The 20,279-nt window shown below is 39.8% G+C and overlaps 1 protein-coding gene across 2 annotated transcripts in view; it reads right to left on the bottom strand.

Annotated features, from left to right (window-relative positions):
- PTGER3 (prostaglandin E receptor 3) overlaps nt 1-20,279 on the bottom strand; it is an 81,323-nt gene that overhangs the window by 6,807 nt on the left and 54,237 nt on the right. The window contains exon 3 of one of the 2 annotated variants that reach the window (XM_082358520.1): nt 7,246-8,112. The exons of the other annotated variant lie outside the window; for it this stretch is intronic. Coding sequence (XP_082214646.1) covers nt 8,104-8,112 — 9 coding nt within the window. The 3' untranslated portion in view covers nt 7,246-8,103. Of the gene's footprint in view, nt 1-7,245; nt 8,113-20,279 lie in introns of those variants that run through there. 2 annotated transcript variants of the gene reach the window in all.

Here is a 20,279-nt window from a genome sequence, read left to right as displayed (position 1 = left end):
TTAAGTTTCTTTTGACTCTAGAAATGTGTAGTCTCTGTATGTCCCATATAATACTTGAGAATATCCATGGTTACCTTTCACCTAACTATATATCACTCTAACCCACTGGACTGGGATGAAAGCACTTAGACGCTCAGTGCACTTTTTTGAATGAATCAATGAAGGAATCAATGAATAATAAGTAAGGACTGTCTTGTGCTGAGTATTCCCAGAGGCAGACCCTGAGCCAAGGGCTTGTATGCAAGTGACTTATTAAGGATGTACTCCCAGGAGAAACAGTAAGGGAGTGGGAAAGTAGGACAGAGAAGGAGAAGAAGCCATGATGTGGTGAGATTTTAGGTAATTCCAGTCTCAGTCTGAAGCTTTGGGAAACTCTGGAGTGTAAACTACACTTCAGAGTTTATCCCATCTCTAGACAAAGGGTCTGGGCTTTCCTACTCCCATACCCATAAGTCATTGCTGCTTTGGGGAGGAGTAAAACCCGTAGGTTATGCTGGTTCTGCCTGTGGGCGAGCCTCTGAAGGTACTGGTGTGAACAATTGGCAGCAAAACAAGCAGAAGCCGGGGATGGGTATAGAACTGGTGTACGGGATCCGATAGGTTCTGCGTAGGGATCCAGTCATGTGGGACACACTCCAAGCAAATATTTGGCAAGTTAAGTTTAGCTGGTAGTGGAGGAGACTGCCTATGTGTGTAGATTGGGGAGCTCTGTTCAGCAGGGTGTCCTGTTGAAAATAATCTTCTTCACTCCTGCTGCTGATGCCTGGACTCCCTCTAGCTAGGGATAAAACTTCTTAATCTATATTGAGAAGCAATACTTAAAAGGGAATTACCTTGGGTGGAAGGGAGAAAAGGTAGAAATATTTATGTCAGGCAATGCCAAACTCTTTTACGTTTAATCCATTTAATGCTTTACCGCTTTAAGACACTGAATTTCATCCACATCAAAGTATGAGTCTTTCCTGAGAGTGTAGGATGTACAGGCGCTAATGGGCCTCTCAGACATCTTAGCTCTTATCACCATGAAGACACTGTCCAGCTCAAAAGAAGTCCTCTTCCTCTTGTTTTAGCTAAGCTTATAGCTTTGTGTGTTCTTCCCAAATTACCAAATATGTATAATACCCAAGCTGCTAGCAAAGCTGGTCCTCTCTCTGGATATGAGAACCCAAAGATTTTCAGTTAAAGCAGCTTCATTTACTCAGCCTTATTACAGGATATTTTTAAAGATTCCTGTTAAGATAGAAAAGACTATCTGTGTGTGTGTGTGTGTGTGTGTGTGTTACCTTCACTTTGCATTTGACTCTTGGACCAAATTATTTTCCTGTGGCAATTGCGATAAAAAGATCGATGTATGAGTGGCCACTCCAGTCACCTGAACACAACCCAGTTGTTGGGTCTGCTGCCATGGCTTGTGGGTGGACCCTGGCTGTTAGTGGCTTGGCTGGATGCCGGATGCCTGTGTTCCTGGAGCCACCCTGCCTCTGTCTGGTGAACCCTGCGTTAGTCTGTCTGTGAGGTTCCTTTCAGAACGACCCAGCTGCACCACAGAGTGCAGACTACTCTTCAGCATGTTGCTAAAGTTCCCTCTGTTTACTTCGCATCATCTCACTAATTTCTCCCCATCCACTGTTTGATCCTGAATAGCGGAGGTGTATGGTCTGATCTATTGTCTTCAGAATTTCAGTGCCAGATGTGTAATATATTATAAAGGCTAGCTGAATTCCTGAGGAACACAGAGAAAACTATTTGATGATTACTTACCTTCCATCACCTCGAACTACCTGTGTCCTTGTTATAGATCACCCTGCGCCTATAGCTAACCCTCCCTCTTCCAACTTTCTGTTCCCTGGCTCTATTCCACTGCCTTCAAAAGTCATAGGCTTCCCTTATCTTGGGAAATAAAATACACACAAACACCTGTTCTTGACTGCTTGTCCCTTCCCCTTTCTGTAAGTGTGGTCCAATCTCTTGCTCCCTTTACCACCAGCTTCTCTACATGATATATCCGCTACTCTTATTTCCTCTCCCTTCAACTCCCTCCTAAAAGACAGCCCCAAATTATAAAGTTCTTTCCCTTTGTCAGGCATGTTCTAAACATTTGACAAGTGTTCATTCTTTGAAGTTTGCACTACTATCATCTCTCCACTTGACAGATGAGGAAACTGAGGAAAAGAAAGGTAAAATAACTTTGTCCAGGGTCACCCACAGGTAAGTGGCAGAGCTTGGATTCAAATGCAGACAGTCTGGTTCCAGAATACATGCTAACTACACTCTACATTTCCTCTATAATTGGATTTCATCCCAGTGACAGTAAAACTAGTCTCTTGGAAACTTTGGAATTTACTATCATCTCTGGTATTGTAGTACTTGAGCTAGATGCACCTATGCTGCATACTAAGATCTAGTATTTACAAGATTGTCCTCTTTTTATACAAGTATAATGAAACTTCATTAATTTGGAATGAACAAATCATTCTGATGAGGGCTGAACTAAATGTTGTATTTTCATGATGTATAAAAAGGGGTTAATTGGGGACTTTCCTGGTGGCGCAGTGGTTAAGAATCTGCCTGCCAATGCAGGGGACATGGGTTCGAGCCCTGGTCCGGGAAGATCTCACATGCCGCAGAGCAACTAAGCCCGTGAACCACAACTGCTGAGCCCATGTGCCACAACTACCGAAGCCCGTGTGCCTAGAGCCCATGCTCCGCAACAAGAGAAGCCCACGCACTGCAACAAAGAGTAGCCCCCGCTCACCGCAACTAGAGAAAGCCTACACTCAGCAAAGAAAAGCCGACGCAGCCAAAAATAAATAAATAAAATAAATAATTTTTTTAAAAGCAGTTAATTGATCAAAGAAATAAGTAAAACATGTAAGTCAGTAGGGGCAGAATTTGACCTACTCCAGGAGAAAAAATATAGATAATTTTAGAATATTGAAATGCAAATATGTGACAAAGTTATTTTTTATAACTAAAAAATAGAGCTAGCTAGCTTGCAGCAAAGTCTTGTCTGGAATTCAGCCTCCTTATTTCTGTTCCATCATAAGGCCCCATAATCAATCTATAGATTTGATTCACTTGTAAACACCCCCAGAGTATAACAGTTATTCAGCAAACACTTGTTTCATAAAAAAAGAAAGAGGTGGATAACTGAGCAGTGTGAAAAACTAAAATGTGACCTGGCCAATTATACTAGTCAGTGAACCCCACAAGGACAGAGATTTTTATCTGTTTTTGTTCACTGATGCACCCCCTATGACTAGACCAGAGCCTGCCACAATGCAGCTTAATTACTGTTTAATGTTTAAATGAATGATTTCTATGTGTTTTTACATAGAGTGCCTGCAAGTGGGTGGATATTGTTTCCATTTTATAGATGAAAAAAAAAAAAAGAAAGCTCAACAAAGTTAAGTAACTTGCTCAAGTCTAGACCTAGATCCAGGACTAGAAACTAGGCCTTTTGCTCCTAGTTCATTACTTAACAGTAAAAATATTGCTTTCTCATTTTTAAAAAATCAGTTAATTATTCTGTATAAGGGATAAAGATAGATATGGAAGCTTCAGCAACATTCTAAGGAAATGTGTACCGCTGGTGCATTATCTACGGTCATTATGCACTTGCTAGTCTCGGAGTGGGGCATCGCTTCTACTCTGGGTCCTCCTATTCCACACTATCAAGAAGAAGAAACAGTTTTGCTTCTTACTCCTCAAAACTTTCCTTCCCTTCATCTTTCTCTTCTCAGAGAAATGAAAGAGGGAGGTGCAGCGCCTTTTTTCTAATGATGGTCTTCATGCTCTCCCTGAGACTCTGAGCAGCTAAGGCTACATAAAGGCTCTAATGTCTGACAATCTCCTCCTCAGTAGAACTTCATCTTCGGGTTTTTACAGCCTTACAGTCCAAAAATATTACACTGAAACTCGGCTATGTGACTTCCAATGCTTCTGTCTTAACCTAGTCTTTTAAAGGCGTTCTGCCTTTTTCTCCTTCTAAAACATTAAAATGTGTTCGAAAGAGAGTAGACCTTAAATGTAATTCACACTGGTTTCCTCACAATAGTACAGATTGTAGAAACCCTAAGAATTCAGAGAAAGGGAAATAAAAGTGGCTTTTGTTTTGGGGGGGTGAGGTTTCATCAAGAGGTATAAGGTGTGAAAAGAATTGGTAGGGAGGAGGGGAAAAGCTTGAACAAAGACAGATGCTTGAATGTACAAGAGTCAGAAAAACACAAGTGGGCTTCCCTGGTGGTGCAGTGGTTAAGAATTGGCCTGTCAATGCAGGGGACACGGTTTCGAGCCCTGGTCTGGGAAGATCCCACATACCGCGGAGCAACTAAGCCTGTGTGCCACAACTACTGCGCCTGCGCTCTAGAGCCTGCGAGCCACAACTACTGAGCCCATGAGCCACAACTACTGAAGCCTGCGCGCCTAGAGCCCGTGCTCTGCAACAAGAGAAGCCACCGCAGTGAGAAGCCTGCGCACCACAACGAAGAGTAGCCCCCGCTCGCAGCAACTAGAGAAAGCCCACGTGCAGCAACGAAGACCCAACGCAGCCAAAATTAAATAAATAAGTAAATTTTAAAAAAAGAAAGAAAGAAAGAAAAGCACAAGTGCAGCTGGCAGTAATGGGCACTTCACTTCGGGACTAAGATTGGGTAAAGCTGGGCAGCAGCTGAGGAGGCAGAACGGCTTCCCACCTCAGAGAAGTCTAAGATTTTGACACAATTTGGGGGATTACAGACTGATAACTGGTAGCCAGAAACCTCATGCAGGAAGGAAGGCTAAATGTTAAAAATCCCATTCTGTATTACTCAGCCATAAAAAGGAACGAAATTGGGTCATTTGTAGAGACTTGGATGGATCTAGAGACTGTCATACAGAGTGAAGTAAGTCAGAAAGAGAAAAACAAATACTGTATATTAATGCATGTATGTGGAACCTAGAAAAATGGTACAGATAAACTGGTTTACAGGGCAGAAATTGAGACACAGATGTAGAGAACAAACGTATGGACACCAAGGGGGGAAAGTGGCCGGGGGGGATGGTGGGGGGGGATGGGGGGGATGGTGGTGGTGGGGATGGTGGTGGGGGGATGGTGGTGGGCGGATGACTTGAGAGATTGGGATTGACATGTATACACTAATATGTATAAAATGGATAACTAATAAGAACCTGCTGTATAAAAAAATAAAGTGAAATTCAAAAATTCAAAAAAAAAAAAAAAAATCCCATTCTGGGAGGAGCATCCCAGACTCTACAGAGAGCAATGGTTGCTCTAGCCTCTGGCTCCCAGGGAATACTATCCACCCTTCTGCCACACCTGTTACAGTGCCTGCAACATCTGCTCTCACATCTGGCTTCTCAGGAGACTCTGAGAAGCTGGAATATCAACACTGAGGTTGTACCTCACCCCCGAAGTTTTCTTTATTTCATGCTACAAAGTAAGCAGGGGGGAAAGTTTTCCCTTCAGAAATCTGGCTTACATTATATAAATGAAATATGAGACTTTCTCAATACCCTGAAATCTAGCCAGCCTTTTGTGGGTAATATCCAGAGGTGGGGAAATTTTGACTGAATACTACTTCTCTGTAAGAAGAATATAATAGTTTCTTCCACAGCATTTGATAAAATCTTTGGATACTATACTTCCCAAGAGCCAATTTAGTCATTTTTCCACTGCTAAGAAAATTTAAATCTCTTTTCCAACTAGTTTTTTTCATTAGGAGGGCACTTATAATGCATTTTATTTGAATATTTATTTCAAAATTCCAATTCCAACTTATCACCAAATCCAAGTGATTCTTGTTTTTTGTTTTTTTTTTTTAATGTATCTGGGAAATCCTTTCTTCCCTAACCATTCTGCATCTTTCTTAGTTCCTCCTTTATTACCCACCCACAGTGTCACTGCAACCTTCTTTAGTCCCCTAAGTGATTTCTCTGCCTCTAGTCTCTGCTATAACCCAGCCCTCATAAAATCCCACATTCAGCCTATGGCATCGAAAAAAAATGGATTCTAAAACATACCTGGTTAGAATCCTGGTTCCAATAGTTATTAGCTGTGTGACCTTGAGGAAGTTAGTTGAATTTGCAGGGCATCAGTTGCCTCCTCAGTTAAATGGGAACAGCAGTAGTTCTACCCCATAATATTATCAGTAGGATTAAAAGGGAGAATGTATAGGAAGAGCTTAAAACAGAAATTGACACAGAGTAAGTTCTCAGGAAGTATTAGCTATTTCAGCTACATTGGGCATGTCATTCATTATACCACCTGCACTTACAGACCCTTATAAGGGAAGTTCCTCTGCTCACAGCCCCACTGAAGGGGCATCCACATCCACAGGCTACCATATTTTGTACAAGGATTCTGCATATCCCAGGAATACCCAGTTGGACAAGGTATACAAACCTAAGACATATAGCCTTGCCAGTCAAGGAACAATGAGCTGACAAGGCAGATATTTCCTCTCTTGAGAATCTGAATTTGGAAATGTTGAAAAAATCAGGAAGTTAGCAGCAGGACCAGTGCCATGAGGAAGCAGACATTGTAAGTAAAGAAAAATTATAAAGTTAAGAAATTATATTGACAGTGGAGAGAAAGACTTGGCAGTTGGTAATGGAAACACAGTCAAACAGGTAGAAAATAGCTAGGTCCAATGATGGCGGAAGATTAGCAAGGAACTCATTTATTCCAACAGTTGATTCTCTGGATCCTGATCTACCCTCCAACTCCAGCCTACGTACTCCAGGCCATGATATTCCATTATAATAAACCTCCCCTTGCTTGAGTTAACCTGAGTGGTGCTCCATTTCTTACATCGCAAAGAGACTAAATAACAACATTGGCCATTGCAGACACCTTAGTTGATGAGTTGGTAATCAGATCCCTACTTTAGCAATTCTTACTGCCCATCAATCAACTCACTGCCCTCCAATTCACCCTGTACACTGTCCCTACAATTCTCCTCATCCTGAATGGGCTTCCATTCTTTTTTTTTTTTTTAATTTCTATTTATTTATTTTTGGCTGCTTTGGGTCTTTTTTTTTTTAACATCTTTATTGGAGTATAATTGCTTTACAATGTTGTGTTAGTTTCTGCTTTATAACAAAGTGAATCAGTTATACATATACATGTATCCCCATATCCCCTCCCTCTTGCATCTCCCTCCCTCCCATCCTCCCTATCCCACTCTAGGTGGTCACAAAGCACCGAGCTGATCTCCCTGTGCTATGCAGCTGCTTCCCACTAGCTAGCTATTTTACATTTGGTAGTGTATATATGTCCATGCCACTCTCTCACTTCGTCCCAGCTTACCCTTCCCCCTCCCTGTGTCCTCAAGGCCATTCTCTATGTCTGCGTCTTTATTCCTGTCCTGCCCTTAGGTCCTTCAGAACCATTGTTTTTTTTTTTTTTTTTTTAGATTCTATATATATGTGTTAACATATGGTATTTGTTTTTCTCTTTCTGACTTACCTCACTCTGTATGACAGTTTCTAGGTCCATCCACCTCACTGCAAATAACTCAATTTCATTTCTTTTTATGGCTGAGTAATATTCCTTTGTATATATGTTGGGTGGGCTCTCATTCTTTTGGGGAATATGCACAGCCTACTTTTCTTTCCAGAGCTAGGTCAAATCCCACTTTCTCCATGCAAACCTGGGTACCATACCAGACAGAACTGGATCCAGGCTTGCAGAACCTGAAGCATATACAACTTTCTTTAATGAAATGAATATGAAACCAGACCTCGGAAAAGGCCTGTGAAATGAGGGGCTTTGAGGCCTGAGCTTCATTAGCTTAACCATACATCTGCCTCTGGTACCAACTCAGGAGGAACTTTTCCTCAGTGAAATTATTCTACCAGGTACATTTACAGCAATGTGTATAATCACACAGAGCTGCTAGATAAATTATTACAGTCTTACACTTTGCCTCCCACTTTGGGAACATCATTTGTGAGTGGGCTGCAACATTCTTCCTTCCATTTGGCTAGAATTGGGGTTGTTCGGACATAGCCAAAGTCACTTAGAAGTATAAGTATCTCCTGATTGTAAGTTCCATGGAAGCAGGGTTCACACCTATTTTGTTTCTGCATCATGCCCACATATCACAGTGCCTGGAACAAAGTATGGACTCAATAAATATTTGCTGAATGAATGAATGAATGCATGTTCTTTTCATTAAGATTCTAGTTCTTTAAAAGCAGGGCCTGTACTATAAATACTCTCTAACTAACTCCAAAGAGCCCAGCATGATATATGACACAGAGTGGCACTAGTTAGTATTTGCTGGCTGACTTATGATGCACTATGTATGTATAAGGGAGATTCTTTTTCTTTAAGCTTGGTGATAGCCATGCACACCTGGTCAAATTCACAACCTGCCTTATCTTGTATGCACTCCCCAGGTCTATAAAGGTAAACCATGCAAAAGGAAGAACAATTGATTGGCATCAACAAGATAGTAGACTAGAGACTAACCCTTTCCTACACCATCCTTGCTGCTCTCTGATCCATTGAATTTGGTTGGTTTGTTCCACATCTGCAGTTTTCTGGTTCTCAGAAACAGGAGGATATAGCCCTATACACAGACATAGACTTTAATCTGAGCCTGGTTCCTGAAAAATCCTGGCCTGCAGGGATTTACTGTCATGGAGAACTTGAGCTGGCCAGAGGGCTATTAATGCCCATAATTGTCGGTTTGAATAATGAAAACTTGTTGTTACTGGGTATACAGTACTGCATGGCTTAGCTATTGTAGCTATCTGTTATGTTGCTAATTCACTTAAATAATAACATTATTTAGATTGATCAAAATAACAAAATTATTTTAACTCTTCAAAATTACTAAGAAAATAAAGGTAACCTAGGAACTCACAACCTACTCTCCAGTTGAAAGGGAAAATATTTTTTAAACTTATTTTTTCAAAGATGGGAAAAAATGAAGTTGTGCAGTTCAGAAAAATAGGGAAAGTATTTTGATGAAACAACAACAATATTCTTTAAAGCTTTAAATACCTCCTAATTATTTTTCGGATCAGTAAAAGTATTGTTTCCCATTTCCTCCCCACAGCCATGGAAACCATTCCATCATCATAGCCCCAGGCAAATGGGACCATTTTAAGAAGGAGGAAATGGCATGGAGGCAGGCAAAAGCCTTTCTAGTGCTAGGAGGCGGGGATGATATAGGAAGAGAAGCAGGAGAGATGTCTTTACTTCTCCACCACAACTGCCTCAGCATCAAACCCCACAAGTGGGAGGGTGACAAAAGAAGAGAAACCTCAAGTAGAAAGAAGGGATGGTTACAAGTCTGAGGACACAGTCTCAGAGTGTGCCCTGGTACACATGTATGGATACTTCTGGAGAAGCGGAATAGCAGAGAGAGGCCATGATGATTGTCTGGGTGCCCCCAGCCCTCACATGGTAGAGAAGGTCCCCCAGAGTCTCCCTGGGGTTCATGGAAAAGAGAGGAAAGCTTAACGCCAGAGGAGCTGCCATGGAGCTGCTATGTTCAGGACCAGAGTGACACCCTGGCAGAGATAGCAGTTCCTATGGGTTGGACAGCCCAAAGCAGTTTCCAGAGGAAGGAAGTGGCAGAGCCTTGAGGGTCTGCTGTGCCAGTGAGACAGCAATGGGGCTGAGTCAGCAAAGTAGGACCACAGGGCTCAAATGTGCTGAGGAAACAGTTCACAGGCTTCACCAGCCCTGAATCAACGGGGGATGCCAGCAGCTACCCAGCAACCAGGAAGACCAAAATCAACTCTAGGGAGGGTAGGGAGGACCCAGAGGACAGAACCAGGTCCCCTGTGTGGACAAGCTGCCTCTCTTTATCTGCCCCCATTGCCATGAGGGAATATAAGCTTCTTCCTTCACACAGATGCCATCTTGGCTAAGGAAAGAAGGAGCTGGGAGAAACCATGAAGAAAGAACACATCCCTTAAAGAGACTGAGTTAATACAAACTGAGAAAACAGATGGACAACATACCTTCAACTGTAAGTTTAAGAACCTACCCTCTACTGTCCCACCTCCCAGCCCCTGACCCAGCCAGCAGAGAACATAGACTTGTAAGGAAGTTTTGTTCTGTATAGAAGATTTTTAAAGACATTAAAAAAAATACCTAAGTTTAGACTGTACAATTATCACCCCAGCCTTTAGCAAAAGTAGAGACTCCAAGAGCCAAACAAATGCAAATAGCACTAAATAAATATAGTGACCACCTTTTAAATCTGTGACTATGGGCCTTTGTTTTCCAGTTTAAGGCATTATAAGGGAGATGAAGAAGGAAGCTGAAACAGTGCCCAAGATGACTAATAAAAGAAGCCCATCCTAATTCTAAACAAGTCAGGAGTATACAACTAAAGACAAATTAAATCTAATAATAGTTGCAAGTGTTGTTCTGTTGTATAACTTATAATCAGAGACGGTCAATGGAAGGTCTCATTGCAATTTTACATCCAGTTTTTAAAAGGTAAGTCACAGGACATATGGCTCAAATAAAAAGAAAATAATCGAATGCATTCTTATCGTATATTACCAAATTGATAGCGGTGAAAGATTAAATAACATTAAAAACTATCATAAATATGGTAATTGCACTGAGTAATGGATTTTGTGATGAATTAATCCTGATCCTCCAGTTCAGAGCTGATTTGCTTGATCTCTATGCACTTGGGCATTCTGGAGGATTTTCTAGTCCCTGAAGCTACAGGTGTGGTCACTGTCTGAGGTAAAGCACTTGCATTCTTATGAAGTTACCTGATCACCTGCAGTCCCTTCTATGCATAGGGACAACCACAACCATCCAATACAATCAAATTAAATCAGCACCAGAATAACACTGTCATGAGGCTAATGATTGGATACTAGCAGAAGCTATCAAGGGTCTTTTATCCAACAGGCGAGTAAATTCCACAGAGCAGTGAAGGTTAATTCAATTCAGCACTCACTGATTGCGTATCGTCTACGCGTAAGACACCGTGCGAGGCATTGAAGGAAAATCTTGACTCATCAATAAAAATGTTATAAGCTGTATATAATTAAATAGTATTCATTATGTGGTGTAAGTCATACATATTTAATGGTTATGATAAGTCTAAATTCTCGACATATTCCCATTTCTCTAAGTGATGACAGCAAAGAAAAATGGTTAAAGTCTCATTAGTCACAATTTGGCCAATTGGAATCTGGATCTTATATAAAAGTAGTTTCAAAGCCAGTTGCTTATCTTTAAATACAAAATAATATAGCAAATTATTTAGTATTCAGCTTCTTTTGTTCTTAGTAATATAATAATAATATAGTAGAATAATATAATAACTATGATCCTCGGGCAGAAACTTGATAGATTCTTTTACATAAAATAACCAATACACATAAAAGACATTTAGAAAGTCATGTAATACGAGAAAGAAAGACATCCTGCCATTTGTGACAACACAGATGGACCCCGAGGACATTGTGCTAAGTGAGATGTCGGACAGAGAAAGGTATGGTAAGATATCACTCATATGTGAAATCTAAAATAGACAAACTCATAGAAACAGAGAGTAAAGTGGTGGTTTACCAGGGGATGGTGGTGGTGGGGATGGGAGAGATGTTGTTTAAAAGTACAAACTTGCAACAGGTAGTAAACAAGCTCTAGACATCTAATACACAGTATAGTGTACTAGACAACACTATTGTATTATAACCATCAAACTTGCTAGGAGACTAGAACTTAGTTATTACAACCATTAAAAAAAATGATTATTATGTAGTGTGATGGAGGTGTTAATTATTGCTACAATGGCACTCATATCATGATATATAAATGGATCAAATTAACATGTACACCTTAAATTTATGCTCTGTTATATGTCAAATATGTTTCAATAAATATAAAATTTAAAAATAATTTAAAAGGTACATAAAAATAAGGAACCATTCTTTGACTGTGGCAGGGATTGCCAGTTGCTTTCAAATATCCACTCTCCTCTTCTTTATAATAGAATCTTGATTATTAGCTGAGAAACAATTTAAATACTGCATTTCCAGCTCTGTCCCAGTTAGGTGTGGCCATGTGACTAAACTCTGGCCAATTATATGAAAGCAGGAAGGAGGATGCAGATTAGTGGCTAGAGCTCAAGCAACCATACTGGGCCATGAGTCGGTACACTAAGAATGACAGCTAAAAATGACATCAATCTCTGACGATGAGGAAATGGCCAGATCATCCCGGGACGGACTATATACAGAGTTGATATAAGTAGGAGAGAAATATCCTTCTATGTTTTATTTAGTTATTGTTATTTTAGATTTTTTTTTTTTTTGCAGCCCATCAAAACCTAACATACATAACATAAAGCCATCACATCAGCCAGTGTAAATTCTAGGCAATTGTCAAGAGAAAACCTGAAGTAGTGCAGAGAGAAGGCATACTAATAAAAGGAAATTAATAGTGCTTTCATCATGTCTAGCCTAAGATGAATCCATTATCTAAAATGTGCAATCTTCAAGGCTTCAGGAGTTGACATGATGAGACTGAATTTTTTGGCCCTAACATAGGTTGTACCCAGCAGTTCAATGATGACTTCAAATTATTTGCAGGTAATTTTCCCAAAATTTGTACAGTATTTCTGCATTTTCAAAGAGAAAAGGTGGCATAGCATCGTAAGCCTGCATAATTCAAATCTGCTCCTTCCCCATACTGTGTTTACAACACAGATGGTGACACTGGAAGGAGCTCAGAAACGGAAATCATAAAAGCTGGGCTTGAATCCTAACTCACTCTAAACCTGGACAAGCTTATTTACATTTTATAAATCTCCATTTCTTTGTCTATGTTATAGGGATAATGATAACGTTGGCCCCATTTTCCCCATAGGGAAGTCGGGATAATCAAATGAAATAGGTATATGTCAAAGCGTTATTGTTACTAAAATCATTTTGGTATTTACTTAAGCTTCACTGGGAGAGGGACTTTCTTTTCAACTTTCTGGGATAATTAACTTTAGAAAGTGACTCTTTTCCCACATTAACTTCCTTTCTCTAACCATCTCATTTTCATGATTCTGTAGAAAAAAATTTGTTTTTACGATGTTTGAGTTTTTAAGGGCTACATGTATGCAAGTATTTAAGCTAAAAGGATGTTATTGGGAATGGGTGTTTGGCTAACTTAACAACTGCTTCTTTTGAAACCAGCATGTAAGAAGCACTTAGACAGACATTGAAAATAAAAATAAATTTATTAACTAATTACAGAAGACTGCGCAGTTAAAATATATCATTTACTGATTGAAATCTAAGTGTTCTGTGCAGCAAATTCCCTTTAACCAGGAATTAAGCATCGAGGCGTTTCACATAGCAGAACGTTTCACAGCATTGAGCAATTATCAATGGTCATAAAAATGACTCTGGATCTACAAAATACTGAAGCATTTTCTGAACTGTCAAAGAATCAATGTATTTAACTAGCTGAAGTATACCACACCACTATCTTATTTATATAGCAGGAAAGTTCATAACAATAAAAAGACTAGGTTATCTGAGATCTACATGGAGCAAAATAACAAAGGTTATAATTCCATTTTACAGGTAGTAAAAGTGAGATTGAACTTCTTGCTCAAAAGAAAGTAGCTTATTTGAATTTGATTGTCAAGAACTGCCTTCTGGATTGTGATTCACTTCATAGGCTCCCTTCCAATTCAAACTAGATGAGTGGGGCTGCCATGTGATTAGCAGTGAAAGTCACCTTGCTTCAATTCCACCTCTCTCCCTCTCTTTGCTTTCTCTCTCTCTCTCTCTCTCTCTCACACACACACACACACACACCCCATTAGAACCTTCCCTCTTCAATATGATCTTGAAAAATGAGACACTCTACAAGGACATGAACTCGGGGGCTGGCCCTGGCCTCATACTTTAGAGCTAACAGTACAAGGAAACATATGCGAGAAGAGGAACTGACCAGTCATCTAACTGCTTTTTTTTGAAAACCCACCCACCTGCTGCTCACCATCATCAAGGCTGACTGATAGGACATCCCCTGTCCTGGCTCCTCTCCAAATTCTGTCTTCCCGTATAAACTTGCTTTATTTCTTTTCTTTTTCACTGTGACTTTCAATATAGTACCTGAGCCAGAAGGTGAGGGAATAGGGGATGTAGGTGGAGTGAGAAAGGAGGGGACGACTTACCCAGGGAGTGAGCACACGTAGACTGGGCCCCAGTCCTTTCTGGGAATTGCAGGGAGATTCATCCTGTGCCTCAGTCTCTGATGTGTGCCCAGGAGAGGATTTTGAAAGGGGCCACATTTGTTTCAGGCATATGTTTTCTCTCCCCAGTACCTTCCCTACAAACTTGGCCCCTCTTAGCCCTCATGGCTTTCCTCAGTTTTCTAAAGAAATCCTATCCCCAGCTCATCATAAAGCTTAGGTGTTCTAAATATCATTCTTGTGAGGCTCTACTAAGTAATTAGAGCCCAAGGAAATAATTGTTTCTGAGATATTAAAGAGTGACAGTGCTTTACTATTTTATTTTTACCCAGATAATGCATTTACTTCCTAAGATGGGGTCTTCCATGTTCTTGCTTAAAGGAATAATAATTCTGGGATTTTAGATCCTATGATGGGTCCTATAGGGTCACGAGAGCTTTTTAAAATCTTTAGTGTCATAATTGAATTGCAGGATACCCAGCTGGTGTTGAAAAATTGGTGTGGGGAAAAAAACCTCATATTTGGTGTCATAAGTGTTGAGAGTAGCATGTAAAAGAAACAGTGTTTTTTTGTTTTTGTTTTTTTTAGAAGCAGAACAATTTTTTAATGAAATTCCAATTAGAAGCTTAATAGACATGACAGACAAAAGAGAGATCTTGAGCTCAGGCTATACTAATAGCTGGTGTCATACTGTTCAAAGTCCAACCCATCACCCCTTGCCCCTAATTCTACCTTACACAAACACACACACACACACACACACACACACACACACACACACGGTCATCCCTGTAGATAGGACTCTGTTGAACCGAACTGAAATTCTATTGACTCCCAATCTCTTCTGCCTCTTCCAGCTGTAGGATTCTATGCAACCAATTGTGTAGACACACCTAGCAGTAAAATCTCAAAATATACCCTCCTCTCTACAGTGCTCTCAAGTGGAAACAACCCAAGTTAGAGTCAGAAAAGAGGGCAAGCAAGCATTTCATCATTTCATTTGATTTCCTTTAGGGCTCAAGCAAATAAAGAAATATTCATTTAAAGCCTCACCCTATGCTATGAATCCCACTCAGGGAAACAGGAATGAGAAATGCAGTTTCTAATCACTTAGCACAGTGACTGGTATCTTGGAAGCATTTGATGAATGATCATTGAGGCTGAGTTGAATATTATAGCAAAATATGTCCAAGGCTCACAACGTAAATAGCTCCAACATCACTGTGGGCAGAACTCTTTGAGATTAATTCCATTAGATACTTGAAAATAAATTCCACTGACTTTATTGTTTCTTTTACTTCAATTAAAGTACATATTTAGCCCCTCAGTGTTGAACTCCTCCCTCTTCTAACAGCAAATGCAGATATTAGAGCTAGATATACTTCCTTCCCACCTCCAGGTAGCCTCTAAGAACCTCATCCTGGGACTTCCCTGGTGGTCCAGTGGTTAAGAATCCGCCTTCCAATGCAGGGAACGTGGGTTCGATCCCTGGTCGAGGAACTAAGATCCCACATGCCACAGGGCAACTAAGCCCACGCGCCACAACTACTGAGCCCATGCGCTGCAACTACTGAGCCCACACGCTGCAATGAAAGATCCCACATGCCACAAAGAAGATGCTGCATGCCGTAACTAAGACCCAACACAGCCAAATAAATAAATAAATATTTTAAAAAGAAAAAAAAGAACCTCACCCTTCCTTTCTGCCCAGTGGGACACATTTGTCTTTAATTCATTTACTTTTCAGTATCATTGTCCTACCTTTGTTACGTGTTCTTCCCAAAAAGCAGAAGATGTAACAGATGATGTCTCTGTTAAAGGGAAAGATCCTGGAGAAACCAAGGAAAATCCCGTGGTTTTGGTCTGCTTTGTAAAGCGCCTGCCTGCACGTGGGTCACTGGTGAACACACCTCTGGCACCTGAGTTAGAGGACCCCTAGTGCCATGCTCGCTTTCTTAGAAATTCACTACGAATTGCCAAGTGAGCCAGTCTTAGGCAGCAATCTACATTTTGTATGGTTAGGCTAGAACATCCAACAGACTCTCCTTTTGCTTCAGTGCCTTAATAAGCCTGGGTGTGGTTGAGGAGCATTAGTGGAAGTAAGATCTGCTGTCTCTGTCTGAAGGGCTCAGGGCAGAGTTTTTCAGGAATGACCTATGGAGGCTGCTCAGGTGTGCTTTTGGGTTTTTCAGTCTTTGACGTGTGTGACATTCATGCTTTGCTCCTTGAGGGCAATCTGTATCCCTGTGTGGCCCAGCACAGTAACAGGCAGACAGGAGAAGTGAGTGGGTGAATGAAAGACAGAGTGAGTGAGAAGTAGAAGTGATGGGGAAACTGTGGTCTAGTGATATGAGTACTGAGAGGAAGCAGAAAAGCATTTCCAAGTGTTAACCAAACAAAGCCTTGGAGCTGGGCTGATAGGTCCCAGTTCAGCTTCCTTGCAGGTCAAAAGGAGAATTTCATCAGAATTTGTTTCTCTTGAAAACCTCCCCATTCTTGGAAAGAAAGTGTTCTTTCACTCTTTATCAGCCTCTGACTCCACAGCTGTGTTGCCAAAAGGGCTAGGAGCAAGCGTGTGGGATCCAAAGCCCAGACTATTCAGACCATGAAGCCAAGGGCTGCTCTGCCCCTCATACCATCCTGCTAACCGCAGCTGCCTTCTCTTCTCTCTGCCAGCCTGGACGATTGTCTCTCAGCAGGCCCGTTCCCTGGGTTATTCCGCAGACAGATGAATCAACAGACAGATGAATCAACACAGGCAAGGTTTTCCCTTCATGTTACCTTACAAGCTTATCATGAGTATAAGAAGTGTTGCACCCACTGAGACTAATGGTCCCTCCAATTTAATATTTTGTCCAATGGTGGCACCAAGGGACCTTTTACCGGGAAGGAATAAGGGACATGCTGAATGACATGTATGCCAAAAGTTTGGATGCTATCATCTCTAGTTTCAGTCCCTAACGTAGTTAACAAATACCTATTGAAACATGTACTGTATATCTAGCACTGTGGTAAGTTATGTAAGCCTTAATTTTTTTCAAACCCCTCCTTGGACATCCTTGCATTTTTGATTTGTACTATTTGTACTGTGGTCGTTTAAATCCATCTAAAAGATATTTCTATGTCTACTATGTGTCTACAGTTCAAAGTTTGTGGGAGGAGAGGAAATGGAAGTGCCTGGGACGCTAAGATTAAAAAGTTGTGGTCTCTCATTCAAGGAGCTAATCGTCCAGTAGGAGAGCTAGAAGCATGCATAGCTGACTCTAATACAAGTCAAGCAGGGAGACGTCATCACAGAGGCATAAATAAGGTATTATAGATGCACAAAGGGGGACTTAGTAATTCCAAATGAGGCATTAGGAAAGAATTTTTAGAACAGGTGTCATTTAAGCTGGGCCCTAATGAATGAGTAGAATTTTTTCCATTAAGAAGAATACCAGTCAAGCAAAAGAAAGAAAACGTAGAAACAGAACTGTGAAAGTACATAATGTGTGTGAGGAAAGGATTCCCAGAAGGCTGGGAATCTGTGTTGCCAGATAAATCCGGAAAGGTGGGTTGGAACTAGCTTAATGAGAGCTTTGAAGAAGTGAAAACATTCATACTTTGTACAGTGGATACTGGGAAAGCATCAAAGGTTTTCTGAGTGCACTGCTGCTATCTCCACTATCCAAATAAGAAAACTGAGGCTTAGAAAGGGCATGAAAGTCACTCTTAGGCAAGTGTGGAGGTGGTAGTTGAACTGAAGCTTAACTTCAAAGTCCAAATACTGCACCTAGTCCTTTTTTCTTTTTTTGAGATATAATTGATCACAATATTACATCAGTTTCAGGTGTAAGACATTATTTTATATTTGTATATATTGTAAAATCGTCACCACAATAGGCCTAATTAGCATCTACCACCACATATAGTTATGATTTTTTTTTCTTGTGATGAGAACTCTTAAGATCTACTCTCTTAGCAACTTTCAAATATACATTCCAGTATTATTAACTAAAGTCACCGTGCTGTACATTACCTCCCCATGACTTATTTATTTTATAACTGGAAGTTTATACCCATCCAGTCTTAGTCTTAGTTTTTACCTATAAAGTGATAATAATAACAGTACTTCTCTATCTACCTAAAAGTTGGATCAAATAAAACTACATATGCTAAAATGCTTTAGAAATTATAAAAGAATTCTGTAAGTATTAATTATTAGTATTATTTTATTGTTACCACTTACAACTAATATTATTGCTGAAGGTAGCATAAATGCATTTTTGCAAATGCAAGTAGTGTTATTTAATGTCAATACTGGCTATAAGTGATTGAGTTCTACTGTGCTTTGTACATGTATTATCTTATTTCCTTTCACCATACTGTGAGATAGGAATCTTATTTCCAATTTACAGATGAGTAAACAGAGGCAGAAAGAGATTAAAAAATTCCCCAGTCACGTAGCCTTTAAGTCAAGAACTAGGCTGCAAATCTATGTCTTTGAATCCCCAAACTCTTTCCATAAGGCTGCCTACTGCTTTCTCATTGATGATGGTATAAACCTTTCAGGTGGCAGTGGCACATGGAAATGATGTCTTCAGGAAGCACTTAATGCTGCCAGTGATTTCAACACTCCCAGCAAGGATGGCAGTGTCTGATTCTGTGTTTCAAAAAAGATGTAACTATTTCTAACCCAGTTAAGGATCATGCTGAATAAATAAGGAATATGTTTCCTTTAGGCTTAAGTTTAACTGGAAAACATGACCTATTCTGTCCCACCCTCTGAAAATGAAATAAAGTCTTTCTTTGAGAATAATTCCTCTGTTGATTTAAAAAACAAAACAAAACTCCTTACTGATGCAATTGTATTGATTCTTTATAGTTATTTCAAATTTTAAAAGCTTCCTTAAACACCTACTGAATCATTTGTTTCTATATTTTAAAGTATATTTCTCTTTTTTCTTGGTCAAGAAACTTAAAAAAAAACACTAAGTAGGATTGGTAATGTATAAAAATTTGATGAATATTATTCATGCTCAGTTTATTCTTCTAAAATATATGTTTTACACATAGTAAAAAATTATCAGAGTAGGTAACAAGCTGACATTGACCAAATTCATAATCTTGGCAGTTTTTCATATTTAATGAGGACAATCAGATACTCCAGGCAATAAAATCATTGCTAATAAGGCCACCAGATATTCCAATTTAATGGGAAAATAATTGCTGTTGCTTTTTTTTTTTTTTTTTAATATAACATTCTTGTTTTCCTGAGTAGAGTTTTCAAAAAATGTTGTAAACTAATAAGGTAAACACAGAGACCTCGAAAGGCTGGCTTTGAGATTAGATCCAACTATGATTCAGTTAGTGTCACATAAGGCAGAATATAAAGCACATAAGAATGGGGTTTGAAGCAGAGCATGGCTCAACAGCTAAATTCAGACAAATTTCTTTCTACCATTTCAAATATTTTAGCCATTTCATAACCGGTTTCATGCAATGAAATCACTTTGACAAAGGATGTTTTTTTTTTTGCCACACTGTGTGGTTTGTGGGATCTTAAGTTCCCTGACCAGGGGTTGAACCCCGGCCCTTGGCAGTGAAAGCATGGAATCTTAACCACTGGACCACCAGGGAATTCCCTCACATCCTTATTTTCTTACCCTAAGTCTTGAGAAGGTTGAATAAAATTTGTATGCTTGTGAAGACATTCAGCCTCAGCTGGAAACTGAGCTTGATTTTGATATTAGTGATAATAATTTATAACATAATAATAACCATTTATTGAATGCTTATTATGTGCCAGGTGCTAGGTAAACACTTGCACGCATTGTTTCATTGAATCTTTGCAATAAATCTGTTAAACTTTAGATAACATTATTATCTTCATTTATAGTTAAAGAGACTGAGGTTTAGAAAGTTTAGGTTAATTAGCTTGATTAAGGTCAGCCTACTAATAAATTAACAGAACTAGGATGTGCCACCAAATTTAGTCTAATAACAGTTCCCATCCTCTCAAACACAATGCTATATGCTTGGATCTCCCAAAATAATATTAAGGAATTAGTACAGAGGTTGGGATGTCTTTTTCCACATTCCCAGTATGGTTTA

Source organism: Balaenoptera borealis (assembly GCF_965194805.1).
Source record: "Balaenoptera borealis genome assembly, chromosome: 1".
Classification (NCBI taxonomy): Eukaryota; Metazoa; Chordata; class Mammalia; order Artiodactyla; family Balaenopteridae; genus Balaenoptera; species Balaenoptera borealis.
This window is presented reverse-complemented; position numbering and strand designations above follow the sequence as displayed.